Source organism: Equus caballus, chromosome 28, assembly GCF_041296265.1.
Source record: "Equus caballus isolate H_3958 breed thoroughbred chromosome 28, TB-T2T, whole genome shotgun sequence".
NCBI lineage: Eukaryota > Metazoa > Chordata > Mammalia > Perissodactyla > Equidae > Equus > Equus caballus.
In genome coordinates, this window is record NC_091711.1 from 41,971,634 (window position 1) to 41,996,658 (window position 25,025).

A 25,025-nucleotide genomic window follows, 5' to 3' on the forward strand; every position below is an offset into this window, starting at 1 on the left:
CTTGGCTTCCTTAAATGACATTGTGTTCTGCAAGAAATAAAAATCTCTCAATTCCACATATCTAAACCCTTTTATCACATCTCAGAATCCAGTCTATTAAAAATAGAGTGAAACCTAGAAAAACAGTCCCCGGTAAACCGAATATGTAACTAGTTCCCCGGCTCTTCTCAGCGCTCCCTTTCTCTGTAAAATGAAGACACAAAAAGGGACTCCTTGCAGAGAAACCACTGTTGCAACCAACTCGTTTGGTGGGAAGATGAGTTGCCAAGGTCTCCGAAACCTCTTTTTAAAGTCTATTTTTATCAGTTTGTGAATGGATTTTGGAAACCCTTTAACCTCCAAATTTCTATGACACTTTCTTTTAAGGATGAGCCATTTCCTTGTCGCGCAGTCTTTCTCTTTGATTCAGTCTGTGAATGCTGCCAAACCACCACCTGCTGTGTCGTGGCCCCGCGTGCTCCCATTTCTGACCCCCCAGTTTTGCACATCCTGTCCTCAGACTCACCTAGTTCTCTCCTGCTGCCAGCTTTTCGTACCTGCTGTTCTCTCTGCCTAGAAAATCCTCTCTCTCCTTGCTTGACTAACCCTGCTTATCCTTCAGGACTCAGCTTGGACTCCATTTCCCCCAGGAAGCATGCCCTGACCCCCACATCAGAGCTGGCTGTCACTCTCCACCAGGCCCTCCCACGCCATCCTGTGCTCCTCCTCTCACAGGACTGCGGTCCCCCCGTTCGTCTCTCTGGGTCTCCACTAAACTAAAACGCTGAAGACAGGACTGCGTCCATCTCGTTCACCACTGTGTCCCCGATGCCTAGCAAACTGCCTCCTCGTAATAGGTACTTAATAAATATTTACAGAATGAACACATGAGTAATTTGACAGTCAGTAAACTGTACAATATTTCTATAACAGCCTTATAATAAGATTCTCAAGTTCCAAGTAAAATACTCAAGAGAATAATATCTAATGAAGTATTTTTAATCTGAGATAATTACAATCAGAATAGACCCACTCTTAATTTAAGCCAAGTTTGTTCTATTCATTTAATGCAGTTGGCTAAACAGAAACTCAAATAAGTGCTTGTTAATTATACTAATTAACAAATGGCTGAACTAAAATATATGAGTTATGTAAAACCCAGTTACCATCTGTAGTTACTACGCGCAGGGAGGAAGCCCAGAGTGAGTGAGGCCGTTTCTCAAAGGGGAGGTTTTGCTGCCTCAGCTGTTAGCGGGGTTTCTCTGAGCAGATTTCCAGACCCTCGATGCTGCACCTTCTGGTGACGGGGGATGCGGAGGGAGCAGTGTTACATCTCTGGAGGTTTTTTCTTCTCAACTCTCAGCAATGTTCAACTAAGGAATTTGATAGCCAGAACGAAAAGGGGCTATTGCATCCTACCATCCCCTAAGAGTCCCTCGGTGGAGCTCCCAGAGGCATGAAGAAAGCCAACAGAAGATGTCTTAAGGTTTCATCCTTACTTTACGCTCTATTTTATTTCATAAAGAAGTTTACTTGCCCAACATGGCATTACCGGCATTTATCTCAATAATCCTGGAATCCATATTTCAGCTCAAGTTACTTCCTTAGATAAACCCTCCCTGAACTCCTTCACCAGGTCAAATCCTACATATCCTTTGCCAGAATCATTAGCCTTTTATTTGTGTGTGTGTGTGTGAGGAAGATTGGCCCTGAGCTAACAGCTGTTGCCAGTGTCCTCTGTTTTATGTGGGATGCCTCCACAGCGTGGCTTGACCAGTGGTGCTAGGTCCGTGCCTGGGATCTGAACCCCTGAACTTTACTACGCCACCAGGCTGGCCCCAAACATTAAAAAAAAAAAATTGATTAATCTATCAAATTTCTCCAGAACTCTAGAACTCAAGGTCTGTGAGGACAGGAATTATATGTAGTTTTGCTCACCATTGTATCCCCAGGGCCTAGTACAGAATCTTTTGAATAACAAGTACTCCAAAAGATAGAGACCTGATTGGTAAAAGATCACAGAAGTCACTTCCCCCTAAGAGAATTTGTTGGGTTCAACAAATTCCAACTTTCATTTTGATGGCCTTGAAAGGTGATAGGAATAGAAATCACTTCACACAAGGTGGGAAGTCTAACAAGAGATGCTCCTTTCAACAAAGTGAAACTCAATGGCTACCCAGTGAGAATGAATTGGAAATGAACCCTTATGAGGACTTTGAGTCTGGGGTTAACCTGGGTATTCTAGAAACGTTCTAGACTTTGATTTATCTAACCAGTATGGTGGTGCACCAGCACCAGGCACTTGGCAGAAGCAGAAAACAAATTCTTGTATTAATCATACAAATAAATTTTCAAGTGTCATGACCAGCACATAGTCAAAGATAATCAGGTACACAAGGAAACCTAAAATCATGAGCACAAATCAGCAGGGCAACAGAAAACAAAAACAGACCCACAAAAACTCTACATGTTAGAATTACCAGAGAGTACACTACGCTTGGAAATTAAGAAACATATTTCTGAACTTCTTCATGATAGGAATTAGAATATATTTTAAGCCAAAGGACAATGAAAATATCACATACCAAAATTTCTGGTAAAACGATGCAGCCACTTCAGAAAATAGTTTGGCAATTCCTCAAAAAGTTAAACATAAGTTACTGTATGGCCCAGCAATTCTACTCCTAGGTATATACCAAGACAACTGAAAACATACGGTCACGCAAATGTTCATAGCAGCATTATTCACAATAGCCAAACAGTGTAAACAACCCAAATGTGTGTCAATTGATGAATGGATACACAAAATGTGGTATAGCCATATAACAATATTATTCAGTTATAAAAAGTAATGAAGCACTGATACACACTACAACATGGATGAACCTCAAAAACATTATGTTCAGTGAAAGACGCCAGACATTAAAAGTCACGTATAATTCCATTTATATGAAATATCCAGAATAGGCAAATGCATGGAGACAGAAAATAGATCAGTGGTCTCCAGGGGCTTGTGGGATGGAGAATAGGATGTGGCTATTAACGAGTATGGGATGTCTTTTTGTGATAATGAAAATGTTCTAGAATTAGATAGTGGTGATGGCTGTGCAACTCTATGAATATACTAAAACTACTGAATTGTACACCTTAAAAGGGTAAATTTTATAGTACGTGAATTATATCTCAATTTTTAAAAATTTGTGAGCTACAGCTATGTAAAAAAAGATTATAGCCTTAAATGCATATGTTAAACCATTCTTAATAGTCTGCCAGTAAGAATATTCTCTAATTTACTTACTATTCTTACTAGAAAGAATTTATACTGGTTTGCTTAATATTGTCACTAGTAAAGACATGCTTGAGACTATCTGCAAGAAGCATTAACCTATAAAAAGTAACACAGCAGATTTAAAAAGGACCAAGTAGAATTCTAGCAATAAAAAATACAATAATGGTACTAAAAACCTGATAGGAAGGTTTAACAAGAGATTAGACACAGCTGAAGAGAGAATTGGTTAACTGTGTGTCTGTCTTTCTGTCTATCTACATAATGTGTATATAGACATGAACATGTTTACCAAGACAGGGAGATAAGCAAACATGGCAAAATGTTGACAATTGGTGATCCTAGGTAAAGGGCACATGCATGTTCAGTGTACAAATGTACATTGAGTATTTCTTTCAACTATTCTGTTCTAAAACTTAAAAACTGGTGAAAAGTTAGCATTTACAATAGCAGAAAAATATCAAGAATGAAGGATTAAATCTTTAAAAAAGAAATAGAAGCCCTCTGTGGGGGAAATTATGAGTTTATTGAGAAACAGTAAGAGGAGATCTATACAAACAGAGATATACCATGTTCATGGATTTGAAGACTAAAGTTGTAAAATTTATAAGAATAGACCTGTTTAAACATAGAGATATACTGTGCTTATGGATTGGAAGATTACATTTGTAAAAATGTCCCCAAATTGGTTAACAGATTTAAATCACCTTTGATCAAAATCTAATAGGGCTTTAGAAAGAACTTTACAAGGTGCTTCTGAAATGCACATGGAAGAGAAAAGGGCCAAGAACAGAACACCACGTTTGGCTTCCGAACAACACACACTATTGTTTTGTTCCCACCTCAGTGGTGGCTCCCTCTCAGCCACCTTCCTTGGTTCCTCTGTTTCTTCTTGATCTCTTTATGTTAGAATGCCCCAGGGCTCAGGCCTTCAGCTGCTCTCTACTATCACAGTCACTCCTTTAGTGATTTCATCCAGGCTCATAGCTTTAAATAACAACCAATTACTAACTCCCAGCCTCCATTCCAATCTAGACTTCTCTCTCAAACTCAACTCTCATATCCAACTGCCTACTTGATATCTCCACTTGATCATCTAATAGACATCTGAAATTTAACCTCTCCAAAAATGAATGCCTCAAAAGTTTCTCTATATGTAACCTTCCTCATCTTGAAGTTGATGGCAACTTCATCTTGAATTTCGGTTGCTCAGTCCAATACCTGGGATTCCTCTTTGACTCCTCTCTTTCGCTCATGTATTTGATCTGACCCATCTGCAAATCCCCAAACTAATCACTTCTCACTGAACTTCACTATGCCCACCCTGGTTTGAGCCACCATCAGCTCTCATCTGAACAACTGCAACAGCCTTCTAATTGGCTTACCTGCCTCACCTCAGTCCCTGCGTCTCTCTCCCCCTCAAGCCAGAGCGATCACTTAGAACATGTCACATCACGTCATTTTTCACCCTAAACTCCTGTCATCATTTTTACTTCACAGAGTAAAAGCCAAAATTTCTAACGATGGTGTTCAAGAACCCATGCCATCTGGCGCTATTCCCTGCTCTTTCCCCCACGACCTCAGATCCCCACTCTCCCCTTCCTCACTCCACACCAGCCACACTGTCTCCTTGACACTCCTCAGCATGCCAAATATCCTCCCACTCTAGGTTCTTTGCACTGACAGTTCCCTCTTGTTCTTAACCCAGATTGCATGATGAAAATCAGTTTTGGTTTAGGAGTGACGCCTGGGCATTAGAATATTTTTCAAATGTTCCATATTTCTTCAAAATGATCGCTTAAATAAATAGTTTAGCCTTGAGTTGGTAATTGTTGAAACAGAGTGACGGGAACATGCAGCCCCTTACACTATTCTCTCAAATAAATATAAAACAAAATGAAATCTTCTCTGGTGACCCTAAGGTGCAACAGGTTGAGAAGCACGGCTCTATCATCCCCAGACTAGACCATTTTGTCCATAAATATAATAATTGAGACACATCTATTTGAAAGCCTGTCTTAATGAATTAAAACGATACATATAAGATGAAAAATACCAAATTTATTTTCTGAAATACAAGAAAAAAAAGAGTATACATTTGAATTCACTTTGCAATATACATTAACGATAACACCTGTTCCATGTCCTACTTGTCTCAAATGAACTCCCAACCACCCGTGTCATCCACAAGAAAAGAAAGATTTCTGGCCCTTGGTTTGCAGAGCCTGAAACCCGACACGAGAACATGTGACACGTACACCCCAGACTCACTCCTCCTCAGTCAAGGCAAAGGCTTGTTAATAATGAAGCTCCACAGAGTTGTAAAATAAAGGGCTTTTTATAGTCTACTTATCCAAAGGCTCTGCAATAGTCACTTGCAGTTTGAGGTCTTACCACAAATTTCACTGTTTACTATATTTTGAGGTCAAGTACAGAGCATGAAAGAATAAAATTCTTTTCAGTTTCAAATGAACTAATATCTAAATCTGATGATATTATCAAAGGGGATACTTTTTCTCTTTAAAAAATAAACCACCTGAATGAATTTACTGGTTTGAAAGATACTTGTTAACAAACCTGACAAAGAGAAATCAAACCATCACCCTATTTTCGCCACAGTGATGAGAATCTATAAAAGGTTAACTTCTTCGTCTTTGGCAAGTGTAACCCCATGAGTTACATCAAAAGTGGCTACTGGGATGATTAGACTGGATCTGAGCCCCCCTCAGAAGACTGGGGAAGCTGCAGAGAGCTGCTGATTTGAGGACTAGCCCCACCCATGCTCACCAGGTGGCTATTGATGACGTTCAGCTCCTGGATCACCATGCTCAGATCTTCGTGTAATTTGACTATCGCATTCTTTACCTCCCCTAGAAGACCCTTAATGGAATTCTTCACTTCAGGCTCCCTAGGCAGGCCTTTGCTTGTCTGAAAACCAGAACAGGACATAGAGGTGAAGGGGTCTACAGTTTGGGTGGAAAACTCTACCCAGTTACTGCTGGAAATGTGACTTTTCTTTTGAGCAGAATCAGAGTTATCTGGAAGAATTTCCAGTAGATTGAGGTTGTCATTTTCCTCTTCATCAGAAGACACTGGGCCTCCAGGAGCAAAGGGGTGATGAGCACTGGTTGCCTTATCTTTATCTTTAAAGGAGGCAGAAGAAGATGTTTGATGGGACAAAGTCCAGAAGGAAGGTCTCGCCAAAATCGGGGGTAAGAGATGAACAGACTTCCCTGGCGAGGCTGAATCAGGAGATGACATGGATAAAGTAGAAAAGGAGGATGTCCCCTCTGAGGCCGTTGAAACTGAAACGTACAAATGAGAGAGAAAGATTATGCAACACACAAAGGCGAGCAATAGCTAAAATAACTCTACAATGTAAAATCCTGTCTGGAAGGTCTCAACATAAAACTACTACTTAGAATTTTATATGTTAAATAGTCATAATAAGCCTAAAAGAAACCCAAAGCAGGAAATAGAGAAAATCTAAAGATGTATTATACATCAATAACACCATGGAAATGAAACTAAAATAGGATTATCAATATTCATCTTGACTTGCAAACCTTGCCCAACATATTTTTACACTACACTTATCAGAGAGAGAAGAAAAATAAAGTATTACACCCTATTCTACTGACTGCCAGAATTTTAAGTTGGCATTTAAAGTAAAAAGTCTGAAAAACCTGTAACTTAGATTCCTTCATCTTCTCTTTCTCTATAGAGAATATTATGGCAAAACGAACAACCAACTACAAGCACCCAAAAGCTGTGACACTAATCTTTTTCTCTCAATGGTCAAATATAGTCAAGACTGAAGTGCAACCATCTGAGACGCAGAACACTTTAGCACACCTACAGATATAATCATTTTTCTCACCAAGTAACTACAAGTAAAATAAAAAGCATTATAAAACTGTTTTCCATAAAATTATAGATTTGATAACATTTTAACCTCCTTTCAGGTAAAATCATAATAAATCTCCTCTTTCACACTGCATTCTAAATCATCATTCCCCAAACTGTGTTCTGAGGAACACTGTGTTCCCTGACGTGTAAAAAGACATTTTGTGAAAACGGCTTCGAAGTCGAATCAGACTGGGCAACTGCATATGGGCCTCCCATTAGGAGGTTAACAACGTTCATTAGCGCATTTAAAGTTCTGAGAGATTTACAGTAATTGATTCAAGTGTTTTCCAAACTTTCTTGGATACAGAGCTTTTTATTGTCTCCTTGGAATATCTATTTACATTCATTTATGTATTAGGCGGTACAAATTGGCAAAATTCAGTTCTAAAGTCCCTGCATCTCACTCTGGACTTGCCATTAGGCCCCAGTGGCCTAGAGTGGTTAAGTTTGGCATGCTCTGCTTTGGCAGCCTGGGTTCAGTTCCGGGGCATGGACCTACATCACTAATCTTCAGTGGCCATGCTGTGGTAGCAGCTCACATACAAAAGGTGGAAGATTGGCAGCAGATGTTAGCTCAGGGCAAATCTTCCTCAGCAAAAACAAACAAACATTCACTGTAAGTCATAGAACAGGGAAATTAATGCTTGCCACTCAGCACATGACTTACCTGTCTATATTATTTTACCTGTTTCACATACTCATGTGCCTCTAAAGTGGACCTCCTACAAAAATGGAAGGCAGCTTCTGTTTTCTGCTTCCAAGCTCTCTGAGGCCTATCTCCAGGTCTCAGGAAAAATTCTAATCGCAAAACTTTTTGGGGATGAGGACACGGAAAGGAAAGCAGGAATTTCATCAGGAAGCGGTCAAGGCAAGACAGGTACACTTAAGAGTCTAGGCCAAGCTTGCCCAGGCTATCCTTGTATTAAAAGGAGGGTCTGATGGTCATGGGCAGGCCAGGGACGAAAGCCTCAGCCTATCTGTGTCCTGAGTCACAGGGCCACACTCTGGACTGGGAGGGCCCTTTGCATCACAGCAGCCATCTGACATGTTGCTTCCCCATCCTCCTGGGTTGGCTCTCCTGTTTTCTATATCCCATGTCTTTCTCCTTCTTGGTTTACTCTCATTTTGGAGTAGCACATTCTCCAGTAGTTCATTGAAAAAGGATGCAGGAGAAGTAAAAGTTTTGAGAACCTGCATGTCTGAAATGTCTGTATTCTACCTTTAGGCTTAATAATAATTTGGTTAGATAAAGAATTCTAAGTCGGAAATGCTTTTCTTTCAGAATTTTGAAGGCAAAATTCCACTGTCTTCTTGCTCCCAGTATTGCTGCTCAGAGCTGGAGCCACTCTAACCCTTATTCATGTACATAAGCTATTTTATCTGTGAAGTATTACAGAATTTCCTTTGTCTCCATTGCCTGAAGCTTCCCCACGTGCCCTAAGGGGGACTGTTTTCATTCACTGAGATCAACTGAAAGTCAACTGATTTTCAATCAGGCAGCTCACGTCCTTCGGATTTAGGACGTTTTCTTGGATGCTTTCTTCAGTTCTCGTCTCCTCTGTGTTTTCTCTGTTCCCTCTTTCTGAGCCTCCTCTTGTTCAGACAGATCTCCCGGGCTAGTCCTCTTCTCTCTCTATTTTTCTCTCTGTTTTCTCTACCTTTGTCTGTGCTTTACCTTAAGAGATTCTGTCAACTTTAGCTTCCAGTCCTACCAGCGAGTTGTTGCTTTCTGCTATTATATTTTTAATTTCCAGGAGCTATCTTTTTTGGTTCTCAGAAATTCTTTTTGTAACACCCTGTTCTTGTTTCACAGATGCAATAAATCCTCTTATCTCTCATCTCAATGTTGCATGTTAGAAGTTTCTTTCAGATGTCTGAAGCAAGGTACTTCTTGCTGCCGGCTTATGGTGAAGAACGGAGGATTACAAAGCTGACTGGAAGCTCTGAGTGCGTGTGGTGCTCGTCAACTCAGAGCTTCCGTGTATAGTCATTGAGGTGGGTTATTGGTGTGGGAGCTGCTAACGTCAATATCTTTAGTTGCTGCCTCTGAGGGGGTTAGGTTCTTGTGAGAACAGTTTTCCCGTCTCCTGCAGAGAAGGCAAAGATCTGGCTCCAGGGTGGAGGACTAGCAGGGAAGGGGGCCCGGGGTTCTCAGCATTCAGCATTGGTTTGCATTTGGTCACTAATCCTATAGTGGTTGTTATAGTACCTACATGCTCAGCTATACCTAGCATCTCTCATTCCAGAGACCCTCCATCTACCTTCTCCAGAAAACAAGTCTCTAGACTTCAGCCAGAGGTGGTGGGAGTGGGTGGGTATTCAGGGCAACTGTTCACGTGTTTGGCAAGGAGGAGAAAGCTAAGGATTTAACTGCTTTCCAAATGGCTGTTTTCTAGTTCTCTTTATTTAGCACCACCCTCCAATAATAACATGTAGAGTAGGTTTTATAACCCCTATTTTAAACATGAGTCAAATGAACCTCAAAGAGGCTAAAAAACTTTCCCCAGCTCACAAGGCTAAAAAGAGGCAGAGATGAGAGTCAAATTCAAGTCTCTGACGTCAGAGTCCATGACCTAAACCACTACGCTACACTGTCCACACCATTCCACTCTGTTAGAATGATTTTCACTCTATTACAGAATTAGGTTAAATTCTGGGTATAAAATTTATAAGGCAAGCAACCAGGATGGTGAGGGGACTTGACATCTTATCTATAGAGAATAGCTGATGAATATGCAAATCCTTACCCAAAAAGGCATAGTGGGAGAAAGGGTAAGAGGCTGTATTTAATTATTTGAAGACAGGCACAAAATCTTAATGATATTTATCTTACATTTCTTATATTGTGCATGAGTTAGAACTGGGGTCAACAGGTGAAAGTTACAGGAAAACAGATTTTAGCCCAATTAAAAAAAGAAAACTTTATAATAGTCCTGGTTTTCCACACATGAAATGCGCTGCTCTGGGAAATGGTGAGCTGCTTGATACTCACAGAGCTTGTGCACAGCCTGAAGGACCATTTGGCAGGAATGTTTCAGGCAAGATCTATGCATCAAGTGACAGAACTATATGTCTTTGATGAGACTCTAAGATTCTAGGACCCAAAACATGTCTGTTAGAGTGCTAAGAAACTCTTCCAGGCAGAGTTCGCTCTGGTCTAATGATTTAATAAGATGATTTAATAAGAAACACTTGAGCAGGCCAGGAGGAAAAGAATATTTGAGATAAATATTAATATAACGTTATATATTTAAAGATAACACAGTTATGTCAGTCACGTATATATGATACGATTAAAATACCTGCCATGTAACTTCATGCCAGTGGTCCTCAAGTTGTGCTTCCTAACCAACAGTAGCAGCATCACCTGGGAATTTGTTAGAAATGGAGCTCTTAGGCCCCCCCTAGACCAACTGAACCAGAAACAGGGCGGGGGGGGGGCGGCTCAGAAAAGTGAGCTTTAACGAGCCTCCAGATGTTTCTGAAGCATGTAAAGTTTGGGATCACCGCTTTCTACTGTATGTCCACCCTTCTCCGCTTTGTTGCTGCAACTGCTGACTAAACAGCTCATCATTGTTTACAGTTGTGCAGCTTTGAGTCACGGGCTCCACGATGCTTTTGCTCAGAAAAAGCCACTTCATCTCTAATTGCTGCACACCAATTTACTTTTGTTTCCAAACACGCCACAGCTGTACCAGACACTTCCCGCCGCTCTCCAGGGTGCATCGCCTGGCCCACTCGCTCGCCCTTCTCTGGCTCGCTATCAGGTGATCCGGGCATCGTGTTAACAGTCACCTTCTTCATCCCGTCTACCCACCAGAGCTGACGTGCAGCAAATATTGCAAATAGGCTGCAATAAATGGCTGTATTTTAATATTTCCTTGTGTGACATACGCATGCCAATTAATGCGGCACTTGCTTAAAGACAGCACTGATAAAATTATTCCAAACGCTGATGTGTTATCTCTAACATTTTATACTCATGAATAACATTGGACCAGTTAATTATTATATGACAACTTTAAATTTAAAAAACATTTTGAAGAACTGTGCTGCAAAAATAAAATGACAAGTACATTCCTAGAACTATCTGAACTCTATTTAGCTGTAGTTGTAAATGTAAACTCTTCTGGGAGCTGAAGGTCCTGGTCAGCCAAACACTTTAAACCATTCATTGTGAAACAGAGGGGTTTTTTTTCATTCTCTGGTTCATCTCTTTTCAGTCTTCCTTGCTGATATATAATGGCTGTCAAGTTAACTACACATATGAATTAAAATATTCTGATTTTGTTCTGTGGTTAAAAAAATGTTACATTTTACACAAATGTTCAGAGCAGAATTAATCATAAAAGCCAAAAGTGGAAACAACTCAAATGTCCATCAACTGGTGAAGAGATAAATAAAATGTGTTCGTCTACACAATGGAATACTATTCAGCCATAAAAAGGAATGAAGCACTGACACATGCTACAACATGGACGAACCTTGAAAGCATTACACTAAGTGAAGGAAGCCAGACACAAAAGCCACACTGTATGATTTTACCATATGAAATGTCCAAAACAGACAAACCCATGGAGATAGAAAGTAGATTAGTCTCAGGAGTTAGAGGGAGGGAAGAATGGCAGTGACGGCTAATGGCTACAGGACTTTCTGGGGTGATGAAAATGAACTAAAAGAAACAACTTCCCAGAGGACAGCCATGCACAGAAGCCATCATGGCCATCACAGCCAGTACTAGTTGGTTTGTACATCAGCTGTCTCAGCAGAAAAGTTAATCTGGTGACAAAACTAAGCATCAGTTTTATTTTTAGGCTATTCAATTCCCAAAAATTCTGGAAAGGGCAGTAAGGAGAATCTTTTATTATTCACTCACCTTACTAGCCGCAAGGGAAATTTCTTTAACCTCAACATGTGGGCTTCCATTGTTTGTATTTCTATGGTACTTTTGATCCTAGTTTGGAGCGGTTTAAAAGATTTATACTGAAAATTTTATATTTATATGAGTTAGTAAGCGTTATTATACATAAGAACCAATAAAACGACTTAGTTCTTGAAAAATGCCTGAGCTAACAAATTATTCTTTTCCTAGTTAACTTAAAGAAGAAAGCATAATTAGAAAATGTAGGTTTTAATAACTGGCAGCCAACAACCTGGAAGCTCACCCGGCTTCATCCTTTCCCATCCAGTCTAAACAATATCGCAGCCCCCTTAATGTTTTCTAAGACAGAAAAAGGAAGAGATCCTCCACCCCAATCAGTACACAGCCCTTTTAAAACAAGACACACATACACATATAAACTGTGTGTATACACACCTATATACATAATAACTAATTTTTTCAGATATAGTAGTCTCTTAATAAGTAACCTAGATGTCTAACAGGAAGCTCTTATTTAATGCTGGTTCTTTCCAATTTGTTCTGCATCAAAAGTGCTCAGAACTTGTGCTTCAATCAAGGACTCCTAACTTATACTGAGGAACTGCCTATCAGCCCTATTTTAATAAAAGGGGCACTTTCCTAAATGAGAACTACCTTTATGGCGTGGACAGGTTTTGGTTTTTGCTTTTGCTTTGTTTTTAAATGTTTTTGCTGAGAAAGATTTGTCCTGAGCTAACATCTGTGCCAGTCTTCCTCTATTTTGTACGTGGGTCACCACCACAGCATGGCTGCGGATGAGAGGTGTAGGTCTGCGCCCAGGAACTAAGCTTGGGCCGCCAAAGCGGAGAGTACCCAACTTAACCACTAGGCCACAGGGCCAGCCCCAGCGTGGGTTTTAATACCACCAGATGCAGAGTGAAAGGAGGGAACAAAAAAATGAGACAGAAAGTAGCAAAAAGTAAAAGAAGAATGCTTTAAAGAGGCTTTTTTGTTTGTGGTTTTTTGTAGACTCACCCCACGCGGTTAAGGTCTTGAGGTTTTCCTCCTCCATCTGAACAACGCTGGATTCTGCTGGTTTCTGACAGTCCTTATTGATGACCATCTCCTTCACTGGGTCGAACACGTTGAATGAGGGAGAGACATAGAGTGTCTCTACAGAGGCCTGGTTATAGAAAGTAGAATCTGACTTTGATAGCCTTAAATTAGGGCTGATCAACTCTTCTTGATTCGATGGCCAAAATGCTGGTAAAGCTGTCAACGTTTCAAAACTTTTTCCAGCTGACTGTTTTTCTAGAGGTGTTTGCAAAGGGTTTTCTATTACAGTATTTGTAATGGTACTCTCTGATTTCTTGTCCAAACTCACATTTGTCTGCAGAGATGGGCTTTTTTCTGAGAGAACAAAGGAGGGAGGAGAAACAGCATCTGTAAAATAACAAATAAGAACTATAATCACACAATAAAACTGAAAATACTCTATTTAAATCCATTGCAATTTTAATACATCAGAGTTTTTAATGCCATGACAGAATTCTCTCCTATTTAGTTGTTTCTACTTTCTTACTCTGTTTCTATTCTGTCTATTTAAAGCATCTCCAAGCCATAACTGATGCACTAATCATTTGGTGGCTGCCATCTCTCTCTCTCCCAAGGAAAGCTTCAAATAACTTGACTTTAAATATTTCTCCCTTCACCCACTTATCTGTCTCTGCAACCATTGTATTTTTAGTACCTTCCAACTTTCATCTTCTACAAGATAAATGAGAGAATATACGCCACATCATACTGGTCTATCCCTACAGAACCCCCAGCTACAAAAAAAGTCTCTTTCCTCTGAAATAAAAAATGTCTTCTTGGCCTAGTGTCTATACAATGCTCAAGAAAGAAAATCACTCCTGTAGGCAGCAGCCTAATTTTAAGAAATCCTTTGGTCTACATGGGAGAAAAGAAGCAATGTTTCAGGGTCATTGTGATGATTACTAAAATATAAATTCCATCAGGTCAAGGATTGTGATATTGTGATTTATAAGAAAAATACATATTTGTTCATTCAGAAGACCAAAATATGTTTCTCATATATATTTGGTCTTCCTCCAAGGATCCTGACTCACAGCTCCCCAAACCCTTGGAACTTTCTAAGTGTGGACGGTAACAAAGGTGTCTCTTGTTACGTTAATGAAGTGACTTTTGGACCCACCTAAGGATGGCTGTGATTAGAGGGTTGGAACTTTCAGTCCCACCCTCCACCTCCAGGAAAGGGAGAGGGCCTGGAGACTGAATCAATCGCCAATGGCCATTATCCTCTGAAAATAAACTGGTACTCGAGTACTCAAAATGTTTCTCTGAGCTCTGTGAGCCACTCTAGCAAGTTAATCGAACCCAAGGAGCAGGTCTTGGGAACCTCTGATTTATAGCCAGTGGGTCAGAAGTACAGGTGACAACCTAGACTTGCAACTGGCATCTGCAGTCCAAGGAGGAGGTCGTGGAAGCCTCCAATCCACAGTCTGTTGGTTAGAAGCACAGGTAACAACCTGGGCTTGTGACTGGCATCTGAAGTAGGGGGGGTTGTCTTGTAGGATTGAACCCCTAACCTGTGGCATCTGATGCTATCTCCAGGTAGACAGTGTCAGAATTGAGTTGCATTGTAGGACACCCAGCTGGTGTCTGAGAACTGTGGGAGGTGTGGGGGGACCTTCCCCAAACGCATTGGAAATTAAGTCTCAGAACACCCAATTTAGGGATCTTTGTCCATTTTATGCATTAATATCACCATAGTACCTAGAATATAACAGATAAAGTACCCAGAATATAATACTCAAAATAATATTTATTACAAATAGAAGGAATTGAAAGAATTGCAAAGAATTGAAATTTTAGGTGGGTCTGATATAGGAAAATCTATTGAATCTATAAATTATGAGCCTGGTCCAAATTTCTAGATGCAAAATGTTATCAACACTCTCAGTGCTAGGGCTTGCTCTCAAATAGTTTCATCTGAAGTTAGATATGGAAAGAAAGAAAATTATTTTTAAGTGACAGAAGTCTTCTAAAGGAGAAAGCAGAACAAGGAATCAACAGTGATTCTAAATGCACAGTAGAGTACCTAAAAAAGAGAAAAATGTTTACTTAAACAGAAAGCTGAAGAAGGCTGAAGACTCTAGAAAGCAAGTTGTACTGGGTTTATATGCCACCAGCCTTGCTCCACTCCTGCTCTTTCTGTGCGACATGCCAAATGAATCCTCTTCAACTTAATCTCTATTCTAGTTATTTATAGTTCATGTTCAAAAATCCTTCAAAAACTCCCTCCTGTTTCAGTGACAAAGTCTAAATTCCTTGGGTTTTAAAGGCCCTCCATTGCTTATTTCCTGTCGCTACTGAACAGAAACTAACCCTCAGTCAGGCCATCTCTTCATTCCTCACGTACCCCATGTTCACCCAGGTCCCTTTACCCTCCTTCTCCACGTTACTTCATGTTTCTTTATCTTCATCACCATTGATTTCTCACCCTGCACTCCCACACTGGAACACCCTCCCCATTCTCTGCTTATTTAAATGCTACCAATTCCCTAAGGCCTGTCTCAAATAATTACCACTTCTGGAAGCTATTTCCAATCCTGTCTATCACTCAGTCCTAATCCTTCCCTCCTCTGAAATAATAAACATTTACTTCTGTAAACTCTTTTTTTCACCTAGTTATTTGCTGTATGGAGCCCACCACACATCACGTTAAGCTCCTACGTTCTGACTTCATAGCCTCCACTGTGCTTTTGTGTATAGGAGGCATGCAAATCTCTGTTAAATTTAATAATTCCTTAATTTGTAAATTATCTAATATCAATGTATGTGTTGACTTTGCATATAACAGCGTATACTGTATGTGAAGCTTAAGAATAAGAATGATCAATCAAGAAACACTTGTTGAGAACCTACTGTTTGCACTGGACTGCATTAGACTCTGGAGAAATATATAACCGGAAGTAATAGTTCCTATTGTCAATGAACTTAAGAGCAAGTGTGGATTTTATATAGATAGACAGGTAGACAGACAGAAAGAAAGAATATACATACATACTCGCATATACATATATATATATACACACACAAAAGCATATATATAATAAACACATAAAAATAACTAATAATACAAGTCACCAGTTCAATTTCACAATGTCTAGGAGATTGTAGGTTCTCAAGAAATTAGTGAACATAAAGAATATATTTGTTAAGTAAATAGGTCTTTTTCATGGGAAAAAAATTTGTATATTTGCATACAAATTTGTATAACATGTAATTTGCACATGTTTCAGTTTGTTACCCCAAAAACAGACTCTGAGAAAATGACTTGGATGCACATAGCTGATTTGGCTGGTGATCCCAAGAGCACAAGCAAGGGAATGGGAAAGGTTAAGACAAAAAAGGACCAAAGCCAACAGAGTGCATTACTGACCAGAGCACTACTGTGGGCAAACGAGGGTGAGTCCTGCTGAGTGCCTCAGCACTGGCCTTTCCCTAGTGGGAAAGTGGAATGTTTATTCAACGACTCTTGTTTGCACTGTTGAGAGTTGTCCCTGAAGCGCTAATTCTCTGGCACTCCTAGGCTGCCCTGCACTTAGGCTGAATAAGTCTCAGAGCTTCAGAGAAAACTCTCAAGTAGAGAAGCAGAGAGACACAGGCACTCTCAGCACACACGGGAACTGGTCACCAGACTGCGGTTGTGCTCAGAGGGAGGCCAGGAGAACACGGGGTGGGGCATTAACAGCTGTTGCTGCAGGATGTATCAACTTCTCTCCTCTCCTTCCCAAAAATGCCCTGACATGACAGAAGTGGAATAAAAAGGTAAATACCTCGAAGGACAAACAGAACAGGAGAGAAGAGAGGACAACTGAAGATAAGAGATGTCAACAAACTATTAGAAAAGGAAAAGTTGATGGAGTGAGGAAGCAAAACCCTAAACACGTGTAGAGGGAAAGCCAATGTGAAAGAGACCGATTCTCATCACAGAACTCCAAAAGGTTTCAGGAATGGGAGGATGAGGTATCTTGGGAGCCTGGGAATTTTATGGCTCATTATTTTGGGGAGAAGATCTCCATTTGTACAAAAGATAATTAGAGATATTTTTGTTGCTTAGCCATTCAAATATATGTAAAAGAATGTGTATGGATGCTGAGTAGCCAATGGATGGGCTGTGTCAGTTGTTAAGCTATTGTCTGTTAGCTTTGTGATACTAGGGCTGGGATGCCAAAAACCACATTTCTGCATTACTGGCTAAGTTTTTGTTAGGTTCTGCAAACACGAGGTGTTAGAGGGAGATTAGAAGGCTGGAATAGGAAGGACGGACTTACGCTTTCCTGTTGGCTTCCTGCTCCTCACAGCATCACCCTTGCTATGCTCCTTCACTCCATCAGCAACATTCTCTCTAGTCTGCATTTTCCCCCAACAATTGTAGAAGCAGCCTTATCAGGCCCCCCAAAGAACACTAGCACCAGCCGGCCAGAACCCTCTCCTAAGAGGGGTCACTACTCCACAGAGACCTTCCTCCAAGCTGCTAAATTCTAATAATTCCAACCTCTTCCCTTTGCTCCCCAAGTCCTAGGGCTGGTAGTTTATCCCTGCATTGCTACCTCATGATATCTTGGTATTTCCCTTTTCACTTTTTAATATCTAATCAACATCCTTTATATTAATTTCTCTCTATTGTATTACATCTTTGTAGTAATGGCAGAGTAGTTCTTACTGGGCCAATCTTCCTGTAGATAACAGCTAGAAACTCTAGACAATATATAAAACACCAAGTACCTGAAGGTTTAGGAGAGTGACCAAAAGCAGGCAGAAATGGAAGGGGTCAACACTTGGAAGAAATGAAGAGGCTGGGTGAGTTTCCTGTTTTTCCAACTCATCACGTGAGTTCCAGTCAGCTCTATACCAGGTGCTAAAATTTGACTAAACCTATGGTCTCACCAGCTTAAAGATCCAGAGGACAGGGTTTGAAGCTACCACAGCACTGGAAAGTAGGGTGTGAAATCCCAGTAAACAGAGAGCCACAGAGGAAACCAGACCTATTACCATCATAGTCAAACTGCTGACAACTAAACCTAAAAAAGAAAATATTCAAAGCATCCACAGAGAGATGATGCATTGCATAGGAGGGAAGAATGATATGAATGACAGCTGACTTTTCATCAGAAACAATGGAGGTTAGAAAACAGTGGAATAACAGGTGTGTAGGGGTGTGTGTGTGTGTGTGTGTGTTATATAATGCTGAAAGGAAAACTGTCAATATAGAACTCTATATCCAACAATTATATCCTTCAAAATTGAAGGCAAAATAAAAATATGTTCAGCTCAACAAAAGCTAAGAGGATTAATTGCTTGCAGGCCTCTATAACAAGAAATGCTAAAGGAAGTACTTCAGGTTGAAGAGAAATTATACCAGATGTAAAGTTGGATCTTTGAGAAGGAAGGAAGAATGCTAGAAATGAGAAATATGAAGGTAAATATAAAACATTGTTTTTCCTCTTAATTTCTTCAAAATATATGTGACTGTTTAAAAAATTATAACACTGAGAATAAAGCATTACAACAAAGGTAAATATAAGTTATACTACAACTATAGCGTAAATGATGGGTGGTACGTTAGACATATATGGTTGCAAGATTCTTACACTTTATGTGAAGTGAGGATAGAATGGGACCACAAAAAGTTAAGGATATGTAACTTAATCCCTAGAGAAACCACCAAATTAATGCAAAGAGATATAACTAAGAAACCAATTGATAAATTAAAATGGAATTCTTAAAAATATTGAATTAGCCCAAAAGAAGGCAGTAAGGAAAGAAAAGAGGAACAAAACATAGATGGGACAAGCAGAAAGTAAAACAGCAGACTTCAATCCAACCACAGCAGTAATTCTACTAAATGCAAATTACAAAGCATAAACTTTCAGACTGGATAAAAAACAAGATCCAATTACATGCTGTATACAAAAGACAGTTTATTTATTTATTTTTGAGGAAGATTACCCCTGAGCTAACTACTGCCAATCCTCCTCTGTTTGCTGAGGAAGACTGGCCCTGAGCTAACATCTGTGCCCATCTTTCTCTACCCTACATGTGGGACCCCTACCACAGCATGGCTTGCCAAGCGGTGCCATGTCAGCACCCAGGATCCGAACCAGTGAAACCTGGCCCACCGAAGCAGAATGTGTGAACTTAACCACTGTGCCACCGGGACAGCCCCCCAAAAGACAGTTTAAAACAACGTCACAAATAAGTTGAAAGTAAAAGGATTTAAAAAGACATACCACGAAACAATAAACACAAAAAAAAGCTGAGTGGCTATATTAATACCAGATAAAATAGGCTTCAAGACAAGGGGTATTACTAGAGAATAAAAGAGACATTTCATAATGACAAAAGAGCCAGTCATCTGAAAGAAATAAACATTATGTGTGTGAATGTGCCTAATAACAGAGTTTCAAAATAAATGGAGCAAAATCCAATAGAATTAAAGAGAGAATTAGACAAATCCAACTGAATCACAGTTGGCAAGTCTGACAGCCCTCTCCGAGCTATTGATAAAATAGACAAAGCACCAGTAAGGACGCAGAAGACTAAACACCTCTACCAGCCATCTTGACTGAATCGACATCTAGAAGGCCCACGCCCAACCGTGGCAGAATACACACTTTTTTGCAAGTTTGCAAGTACACATGGTATGTTTACTGGGGTAGACCATACGCTGAGCCATAAAACAAGTCTCAACAGACTTTAAAAGCTTGAAATCTTATATTAAGTTTTCTGGCCAGTGGAATTAAATTAGAAATAAATAACAACCATATACCTAGAAAAAACTCCCAAACATCTGGAAATTTAAAAACACACTTCAAATACCCATAGGTCAAAGAAGAAAATCTTTGCTAAAATAACCGCGGCTGATTAGACTTTCTCTTCTGGGAACAATGGAACAGGGACTAGATTTAACCTACTGCTTGAAACAACTGAAAAACCGGATCAAACTAATGAAACAGCGTTTCCAGACATTGCACATCACGCAATGCAGGACAGTGAATCCCGAAAGAGGGAAATAAACACGGCGAGCCCCTGGATTGTTCCAGTGTACTGCCACAGAGGCAGTGTCAGGCCACAGAGGAGGAAGCGAGAACCCAGGTGGAGTGCAGTGGTATCCCTGAGTTGAGGAGAAGAAGCTGGGAGTCTGTGGCAGCCAAGGTGACAGGAGTTTGTAGGCTGGAGTACCAGACAGACGTCTGGAGATCTGCTGATCAGTGCATGTGGGTGAGGAACTCCCTGAAGGCAGGGCGAGCACAGCCCTTGAAAGGAACAGTAGGCCCGATGCTCAGAGCCCCACAGGCTCAGAGCCACACAGGCTAGCGTTCATGCTCCCAGCAGCCAGCGGACCACCTCGTCACTCACAGGACACTGGTTAGAGGAACACACATTGCTGGTGGGAATGTAAAATGATGCCACTGTTTTGGGAAACAGTTGGGCTGACCCAGCCATTCCACTCCTAGGTATTTGCCCAAGAGAAAACAAAGCCTGAGTTCTCACAAAGACTTCTTCACAAATGTTTATAGCAGCATTGTTTGTAATAGCCAAACTCTGAAAACAACTCAAATGTCCATCAACAGGTGAATGGATAGACAAATTATGGTATATCCATGTAATGAAATACCACTCAGAGATAAAAATGAATGAACTATTGAAATACACAACAATACGGATGAGGTTCAAAATAATTATGCCAGATGGTGAAAGAAGCCAAACAAAAAAGTACCTCCTGTACGATTCCATTTATAGAAAATCCTAGACAATGCAAACTAATCTATAATGACAGGGAGTAGATCAGTGGTTACACAGGGACAGGGATGGGGCAAGGTAGGGAAGGGTGGGTGGGAAGGATTACCAAGAGCATAAAGAAGCTTCTGGGGATGATGAATATGATCATTATCTTGATTGTGGTTGTCATTTCATAGGTCAAAACTTATCAAATTATACAACTTAAATATGTGCATTAATTGAATGATAATTATATCTTCATAAAGCTAGTAGAACCATAACTGGTGCACGTTTTTGTCTCTTTACTGGACTCTGGCTGATACAGTGCTGTAGGAAAATTATTGCTATGCCTTTAAATTAAATGCTCTGGGGCTGGGAGAGAATTTTTACTTCTATAAGCAAACCAACAAGGAGACCAACAAAATAATTCATATTCCAAGTTAATTTAATACAAAACAAGTACCAAGAAACTACACATTCAGACACTGTGTTAGGTTTGGAGGTACAAAGATGTAAAAGAGGTTCAAGGAAGTCTTCTGAATGGTGATGCCTGAGCAGAGCTAAAAGGATGAGAAAAAGCCAGCCAAGATGAGGAAGACAGGAAGGGGGTCCAAGCAGATGCAACAACCTCGGCAAAGGAATGAAGATTATGGATAGCAAGGTGTGGGGGAAGGGCAGGGCAGATGGAAACCATTCAGTATCACTAGTGCAAAGTGTGTGGCAGAGAGGGGAAGAGCGAAATGCAGAGAGAAAGGAAGGGGCCAGGTCTGTGGACAGGCAGGAGTGACGAGGAAGAACGAAATTAAAATGTTAGGACACTCTCCTCGAAACTCATCTCCTTGAAACTCATCTCCTTGAAACTCATTCCTCTCTAGATTCCTCGCTGCACTTTGCTGGCTCTCCTCCATCTCTTCAAGCAATCTTTGCAATACTCTTCCCTGGCTCTGTTTCCTCTAAAATGGAGACCGCCTGTCCCTGACCTGTTTCTCTCCTGCCTCTGCAATCTCCCAGGGTGACGGCATCTATTACTGGACTTCAAGTTGGACTAGATCTGTCACCTGGATGTAAGCAATTCACACATTTCTAATCCTCACCTCTGACTTCTGCTGAGTTCTAGCCCCAAACACATACGTCTCCCTCTGCGCAGGGAGGTCTTACTATCCTCCAGCCTCCTCATTCTTGGGTGTTAGTTTTATCTCTATTAATACGACCCTCACCTTCCCAGTCACTCAGGTTATTCTGGAGCTATAGATGCTGCCACGGCCTCTAAGAGGTCTGCCCGCTCTGTCCCCTCAGTTCTCTCTGCACAGCACAGCCAGAGTGGCCTTTCTAAAATGGAAACCACATCACGTTTCTTCTCTCCAATGCTTCTTCAAACCGCTTAACATGTTTACAAGGCTCTTCATAAAGCAGTCCTCGTTTACGTCTCCTGCCTTACCTGGTACTACTGTTTTTCCTAAAACAGTATGATCCTGCTATGCTTCTTTCTGTTCTTCAAATCTACCGTGCTCCCTCTACGCACCAAGCCTTCACCTGTGCTGTTCCTTTCGCCTGAGACGCTCTTCTCCGTCTTTATGTCTAACTCAGCGATTTCCTGCTTGCAGGGTGATGTCTGTTAGCTGGACACACATTTTCACGTCTCTGTGTCTTTGCTGTTCACGCTGTTCCCTTAGCCTGGACTATCCCTCACCCCCACCACTCTTCTCTACCAAAAATACAACTCAAATACTATCTCCTTCGTGAAATCTCTTATCCTCCAACTTAAAATGAATCCCTCTTTTCTTTGTTTTTGCATAATATACGGTAAGTACGCACATGTTTCATTTGTTTCATTATTTCAAATATTATTCACTCGTGTGACAAATATTTATGAAGGACAAGGATGCGGCAGGCGCTACCCTGAGGTCTGGTGCAGCAGTAAACAAACTCATGTGCACGGCGTGTTATAACTTCTTGTTTACACATCTGTCACCTCCAGGAGACTGCAGACCCCTCAGGGCACACGTCTTGTTCACTTGTTCAACCCCCAGACGACTAGCAGAGGACCTGACAGTCATTTGATAAATGTCTGTTCAGTGCATCATTATTTGGATGATCTAGTCATGAAAATAAACTCGACTGTAGGCAAGGAGAAGTCTTAGCGGATGTCCTAATTCAGTTGCTTTGAAATGCACGCAAGAACCTGAGCCTTCCAGCGGCACACAATGACTGAAGGGCAGACGCTGGACCAGAACCCCAGATTCCTAGACTCTCAATCAATGCTGCCTTTACTAGGGGAGAAAAGAGCGAATAAAAAGTGTGGGAGAACCAGCCGTACCAAGTACTTCACCAGCAATTGCTCCCACAGTTCACAAGTGTGACACGACTAAGTTTACCCTGAGCTCACCCGTTTGTCCCTGGCGCTGCTTTTAGAGACGCAAGGCCACGTGCGGGGACTGAGTCGAGTATACAGCTGGCCTGTGTCTGTGCCTGTTTATCTTCTCCCAGGAAGGGCTTGGGGAAGACGTTTTTTTTGGATTCACACAAAGAAAGGACAGCATCCACGGAAAATCTCCTGAAGCCCAAGAGAACTTGTGGGGTTTGATGGAAGACAGCAACAAGTTTGTCTTTTTGTGTTTGGACACAAAGCACACAAACAGAGACTCTGTAAACACGAAAGGAATTGTTTCACGAGGGCTTCCCAACTTTCCCTGGGAGAGAATTTCTCCGAATTCCACTGAAAAAGCAGAGGAGTACAGAGAGAATTAATTTGGTTGGCTAGCCTTATCTGGTTTCTCATTTTCTCAATTTAAACCTGAATGTCAAAGAGCTCCGTTCTCCAGCAGCTATCCAGCAGGCTCCTGGATGGGAGGCCCGCTGTGACATCACGGGACCGCACCAGCCTTCGGCCCTGTACAGCCACGTACGCCTGCTAATACACTCGACTAATGCAAAGCAGGGCCTTGGAATGTCGTTCACATTAAAGCTCGTGTGATTATTCTTGATAGTCATCTTTAGGAAGAAGCTTATTCCCTATGTAAGATGTCAGACAGCAAATTTAAATACAGACTATCACTAAAACACCCCAAGTAAGGAAAAAACCAACGCGCCTCCATGATTTGAGCCTGGGGACAAGAGAAGAGCTGTGCTGTCGAAGGTACCGAAAATGTTCTTGGCTAGTTTGGAGATGATGACGAAATCATTTTTGAGAGAGAACTTCGGATTTAATTCTGAGTTAAGAGATGTTGCCTACAGATAGGAACATTCCATTCTGGTAACTCTTTTTCATTTTTCAATAATTCCATTGCTTTGTTTCAGGTACTATAATTATTGCAAATTATTTCATATTCCATTATATTGTGAATCCAATAATGGATGTTATCTTCCAACAGAGCTGTTGCTGTGATCAATCTCCTGTTGGTCTGATACATAGTATCCAATTACAGCTACAAAGCAGAGAGCTGGCATGCATGACAAAAGACAGATGCCAAAATACGTCTTGCTGTAGCTTAAAATGTGTAACTGAAGGACCTTCTACTTTCATAATTATGTTAATCAAAGGAAATAGGATCTGAAGATAATAAGGCCATTTTGCTAAGAGGCCACAGTTATAAATTATTAATATAGAGGGGTGATTTGAATTGCTCATTAATATATTAGTTTAAAGTAGATAAGCCATGAATCTAAGATGAATATTTAATATGAAATTTAAATAACGTTTGACACGAAAATCTTAATATATTTGCCGTACGGTATATACATGAAACCCCGAATAATCAAGACAAGTTAGAATAACTATGATGTGTGTTAAATGTGTGTGTGTACACAGTGGTAGGTTCTGAGAGTTTTTTTTATCATATATCATTACATTTAACTGCAGTATATATTATATCTAAGTATTAAAATAAGAAAACATATTTAGAAAATGTAGCTATGAAATGTGCCAAGTATATTTACTACTTCTTTCAATATAAATTTGAGATAATGGTTTAACTTCTCATAGGAAAACGGAGATATGGACACATTTAAAGGTGATTTTCTTTAAAAGTCTCTTGAGGTGGGACAGCTGAAGACGTAGGCCCTGAAAATGGATCATAACATAGGCACAGGATGCTCATCACTAAACTTTACAGGACAGCTACGGTTCCACCGTAAGTAAAATCACAATTTCCACCAATAGATTCTCATTCTAAAAACTGA

At 40.6% G+C, this 25,025-nt stretch overlaps 1 protein-coding gene across 19 annotated transcripts in view; it reads right to left on the reverse strand.

Moving 5' to 3' along the window:
* Positions 1–3,772: 3,772 nt before the first annotated feature.
* ENTHD1 (ENTH domain containing 1) overlaps positions 3,773–25,025 on the reverse strand; it is a 154,631-nt gene continuing 133,378 nt past the window's right edge. For 11 of the 19 annotated variants that reach the window (XM_070253644.1, XM_014736845.3, XM_014736844.3 and 8 more), the window contains 2 exons: positions 13,071–13,478; positions 3,773–6,570 (listed from right to left, as the gene is read on the reverse strand). In XM_070253644.1, coding sequence (XP_070109745.1) covers positions 5,969–6,570; positions 13,071–13,478 — 1,010 coding nt within the window. In that variant the 3' untranslated portion in view covers positions 3,773–5,968. The remainder of the gene's footprint in view (positions 6,571–13,070; positions 13,479–25,025) is intronic. The other 8 variants (XM_014736846.3, XM_070253647.1, XM_070253651.1 and 5 more) reach the window with 1 other exon arrangement.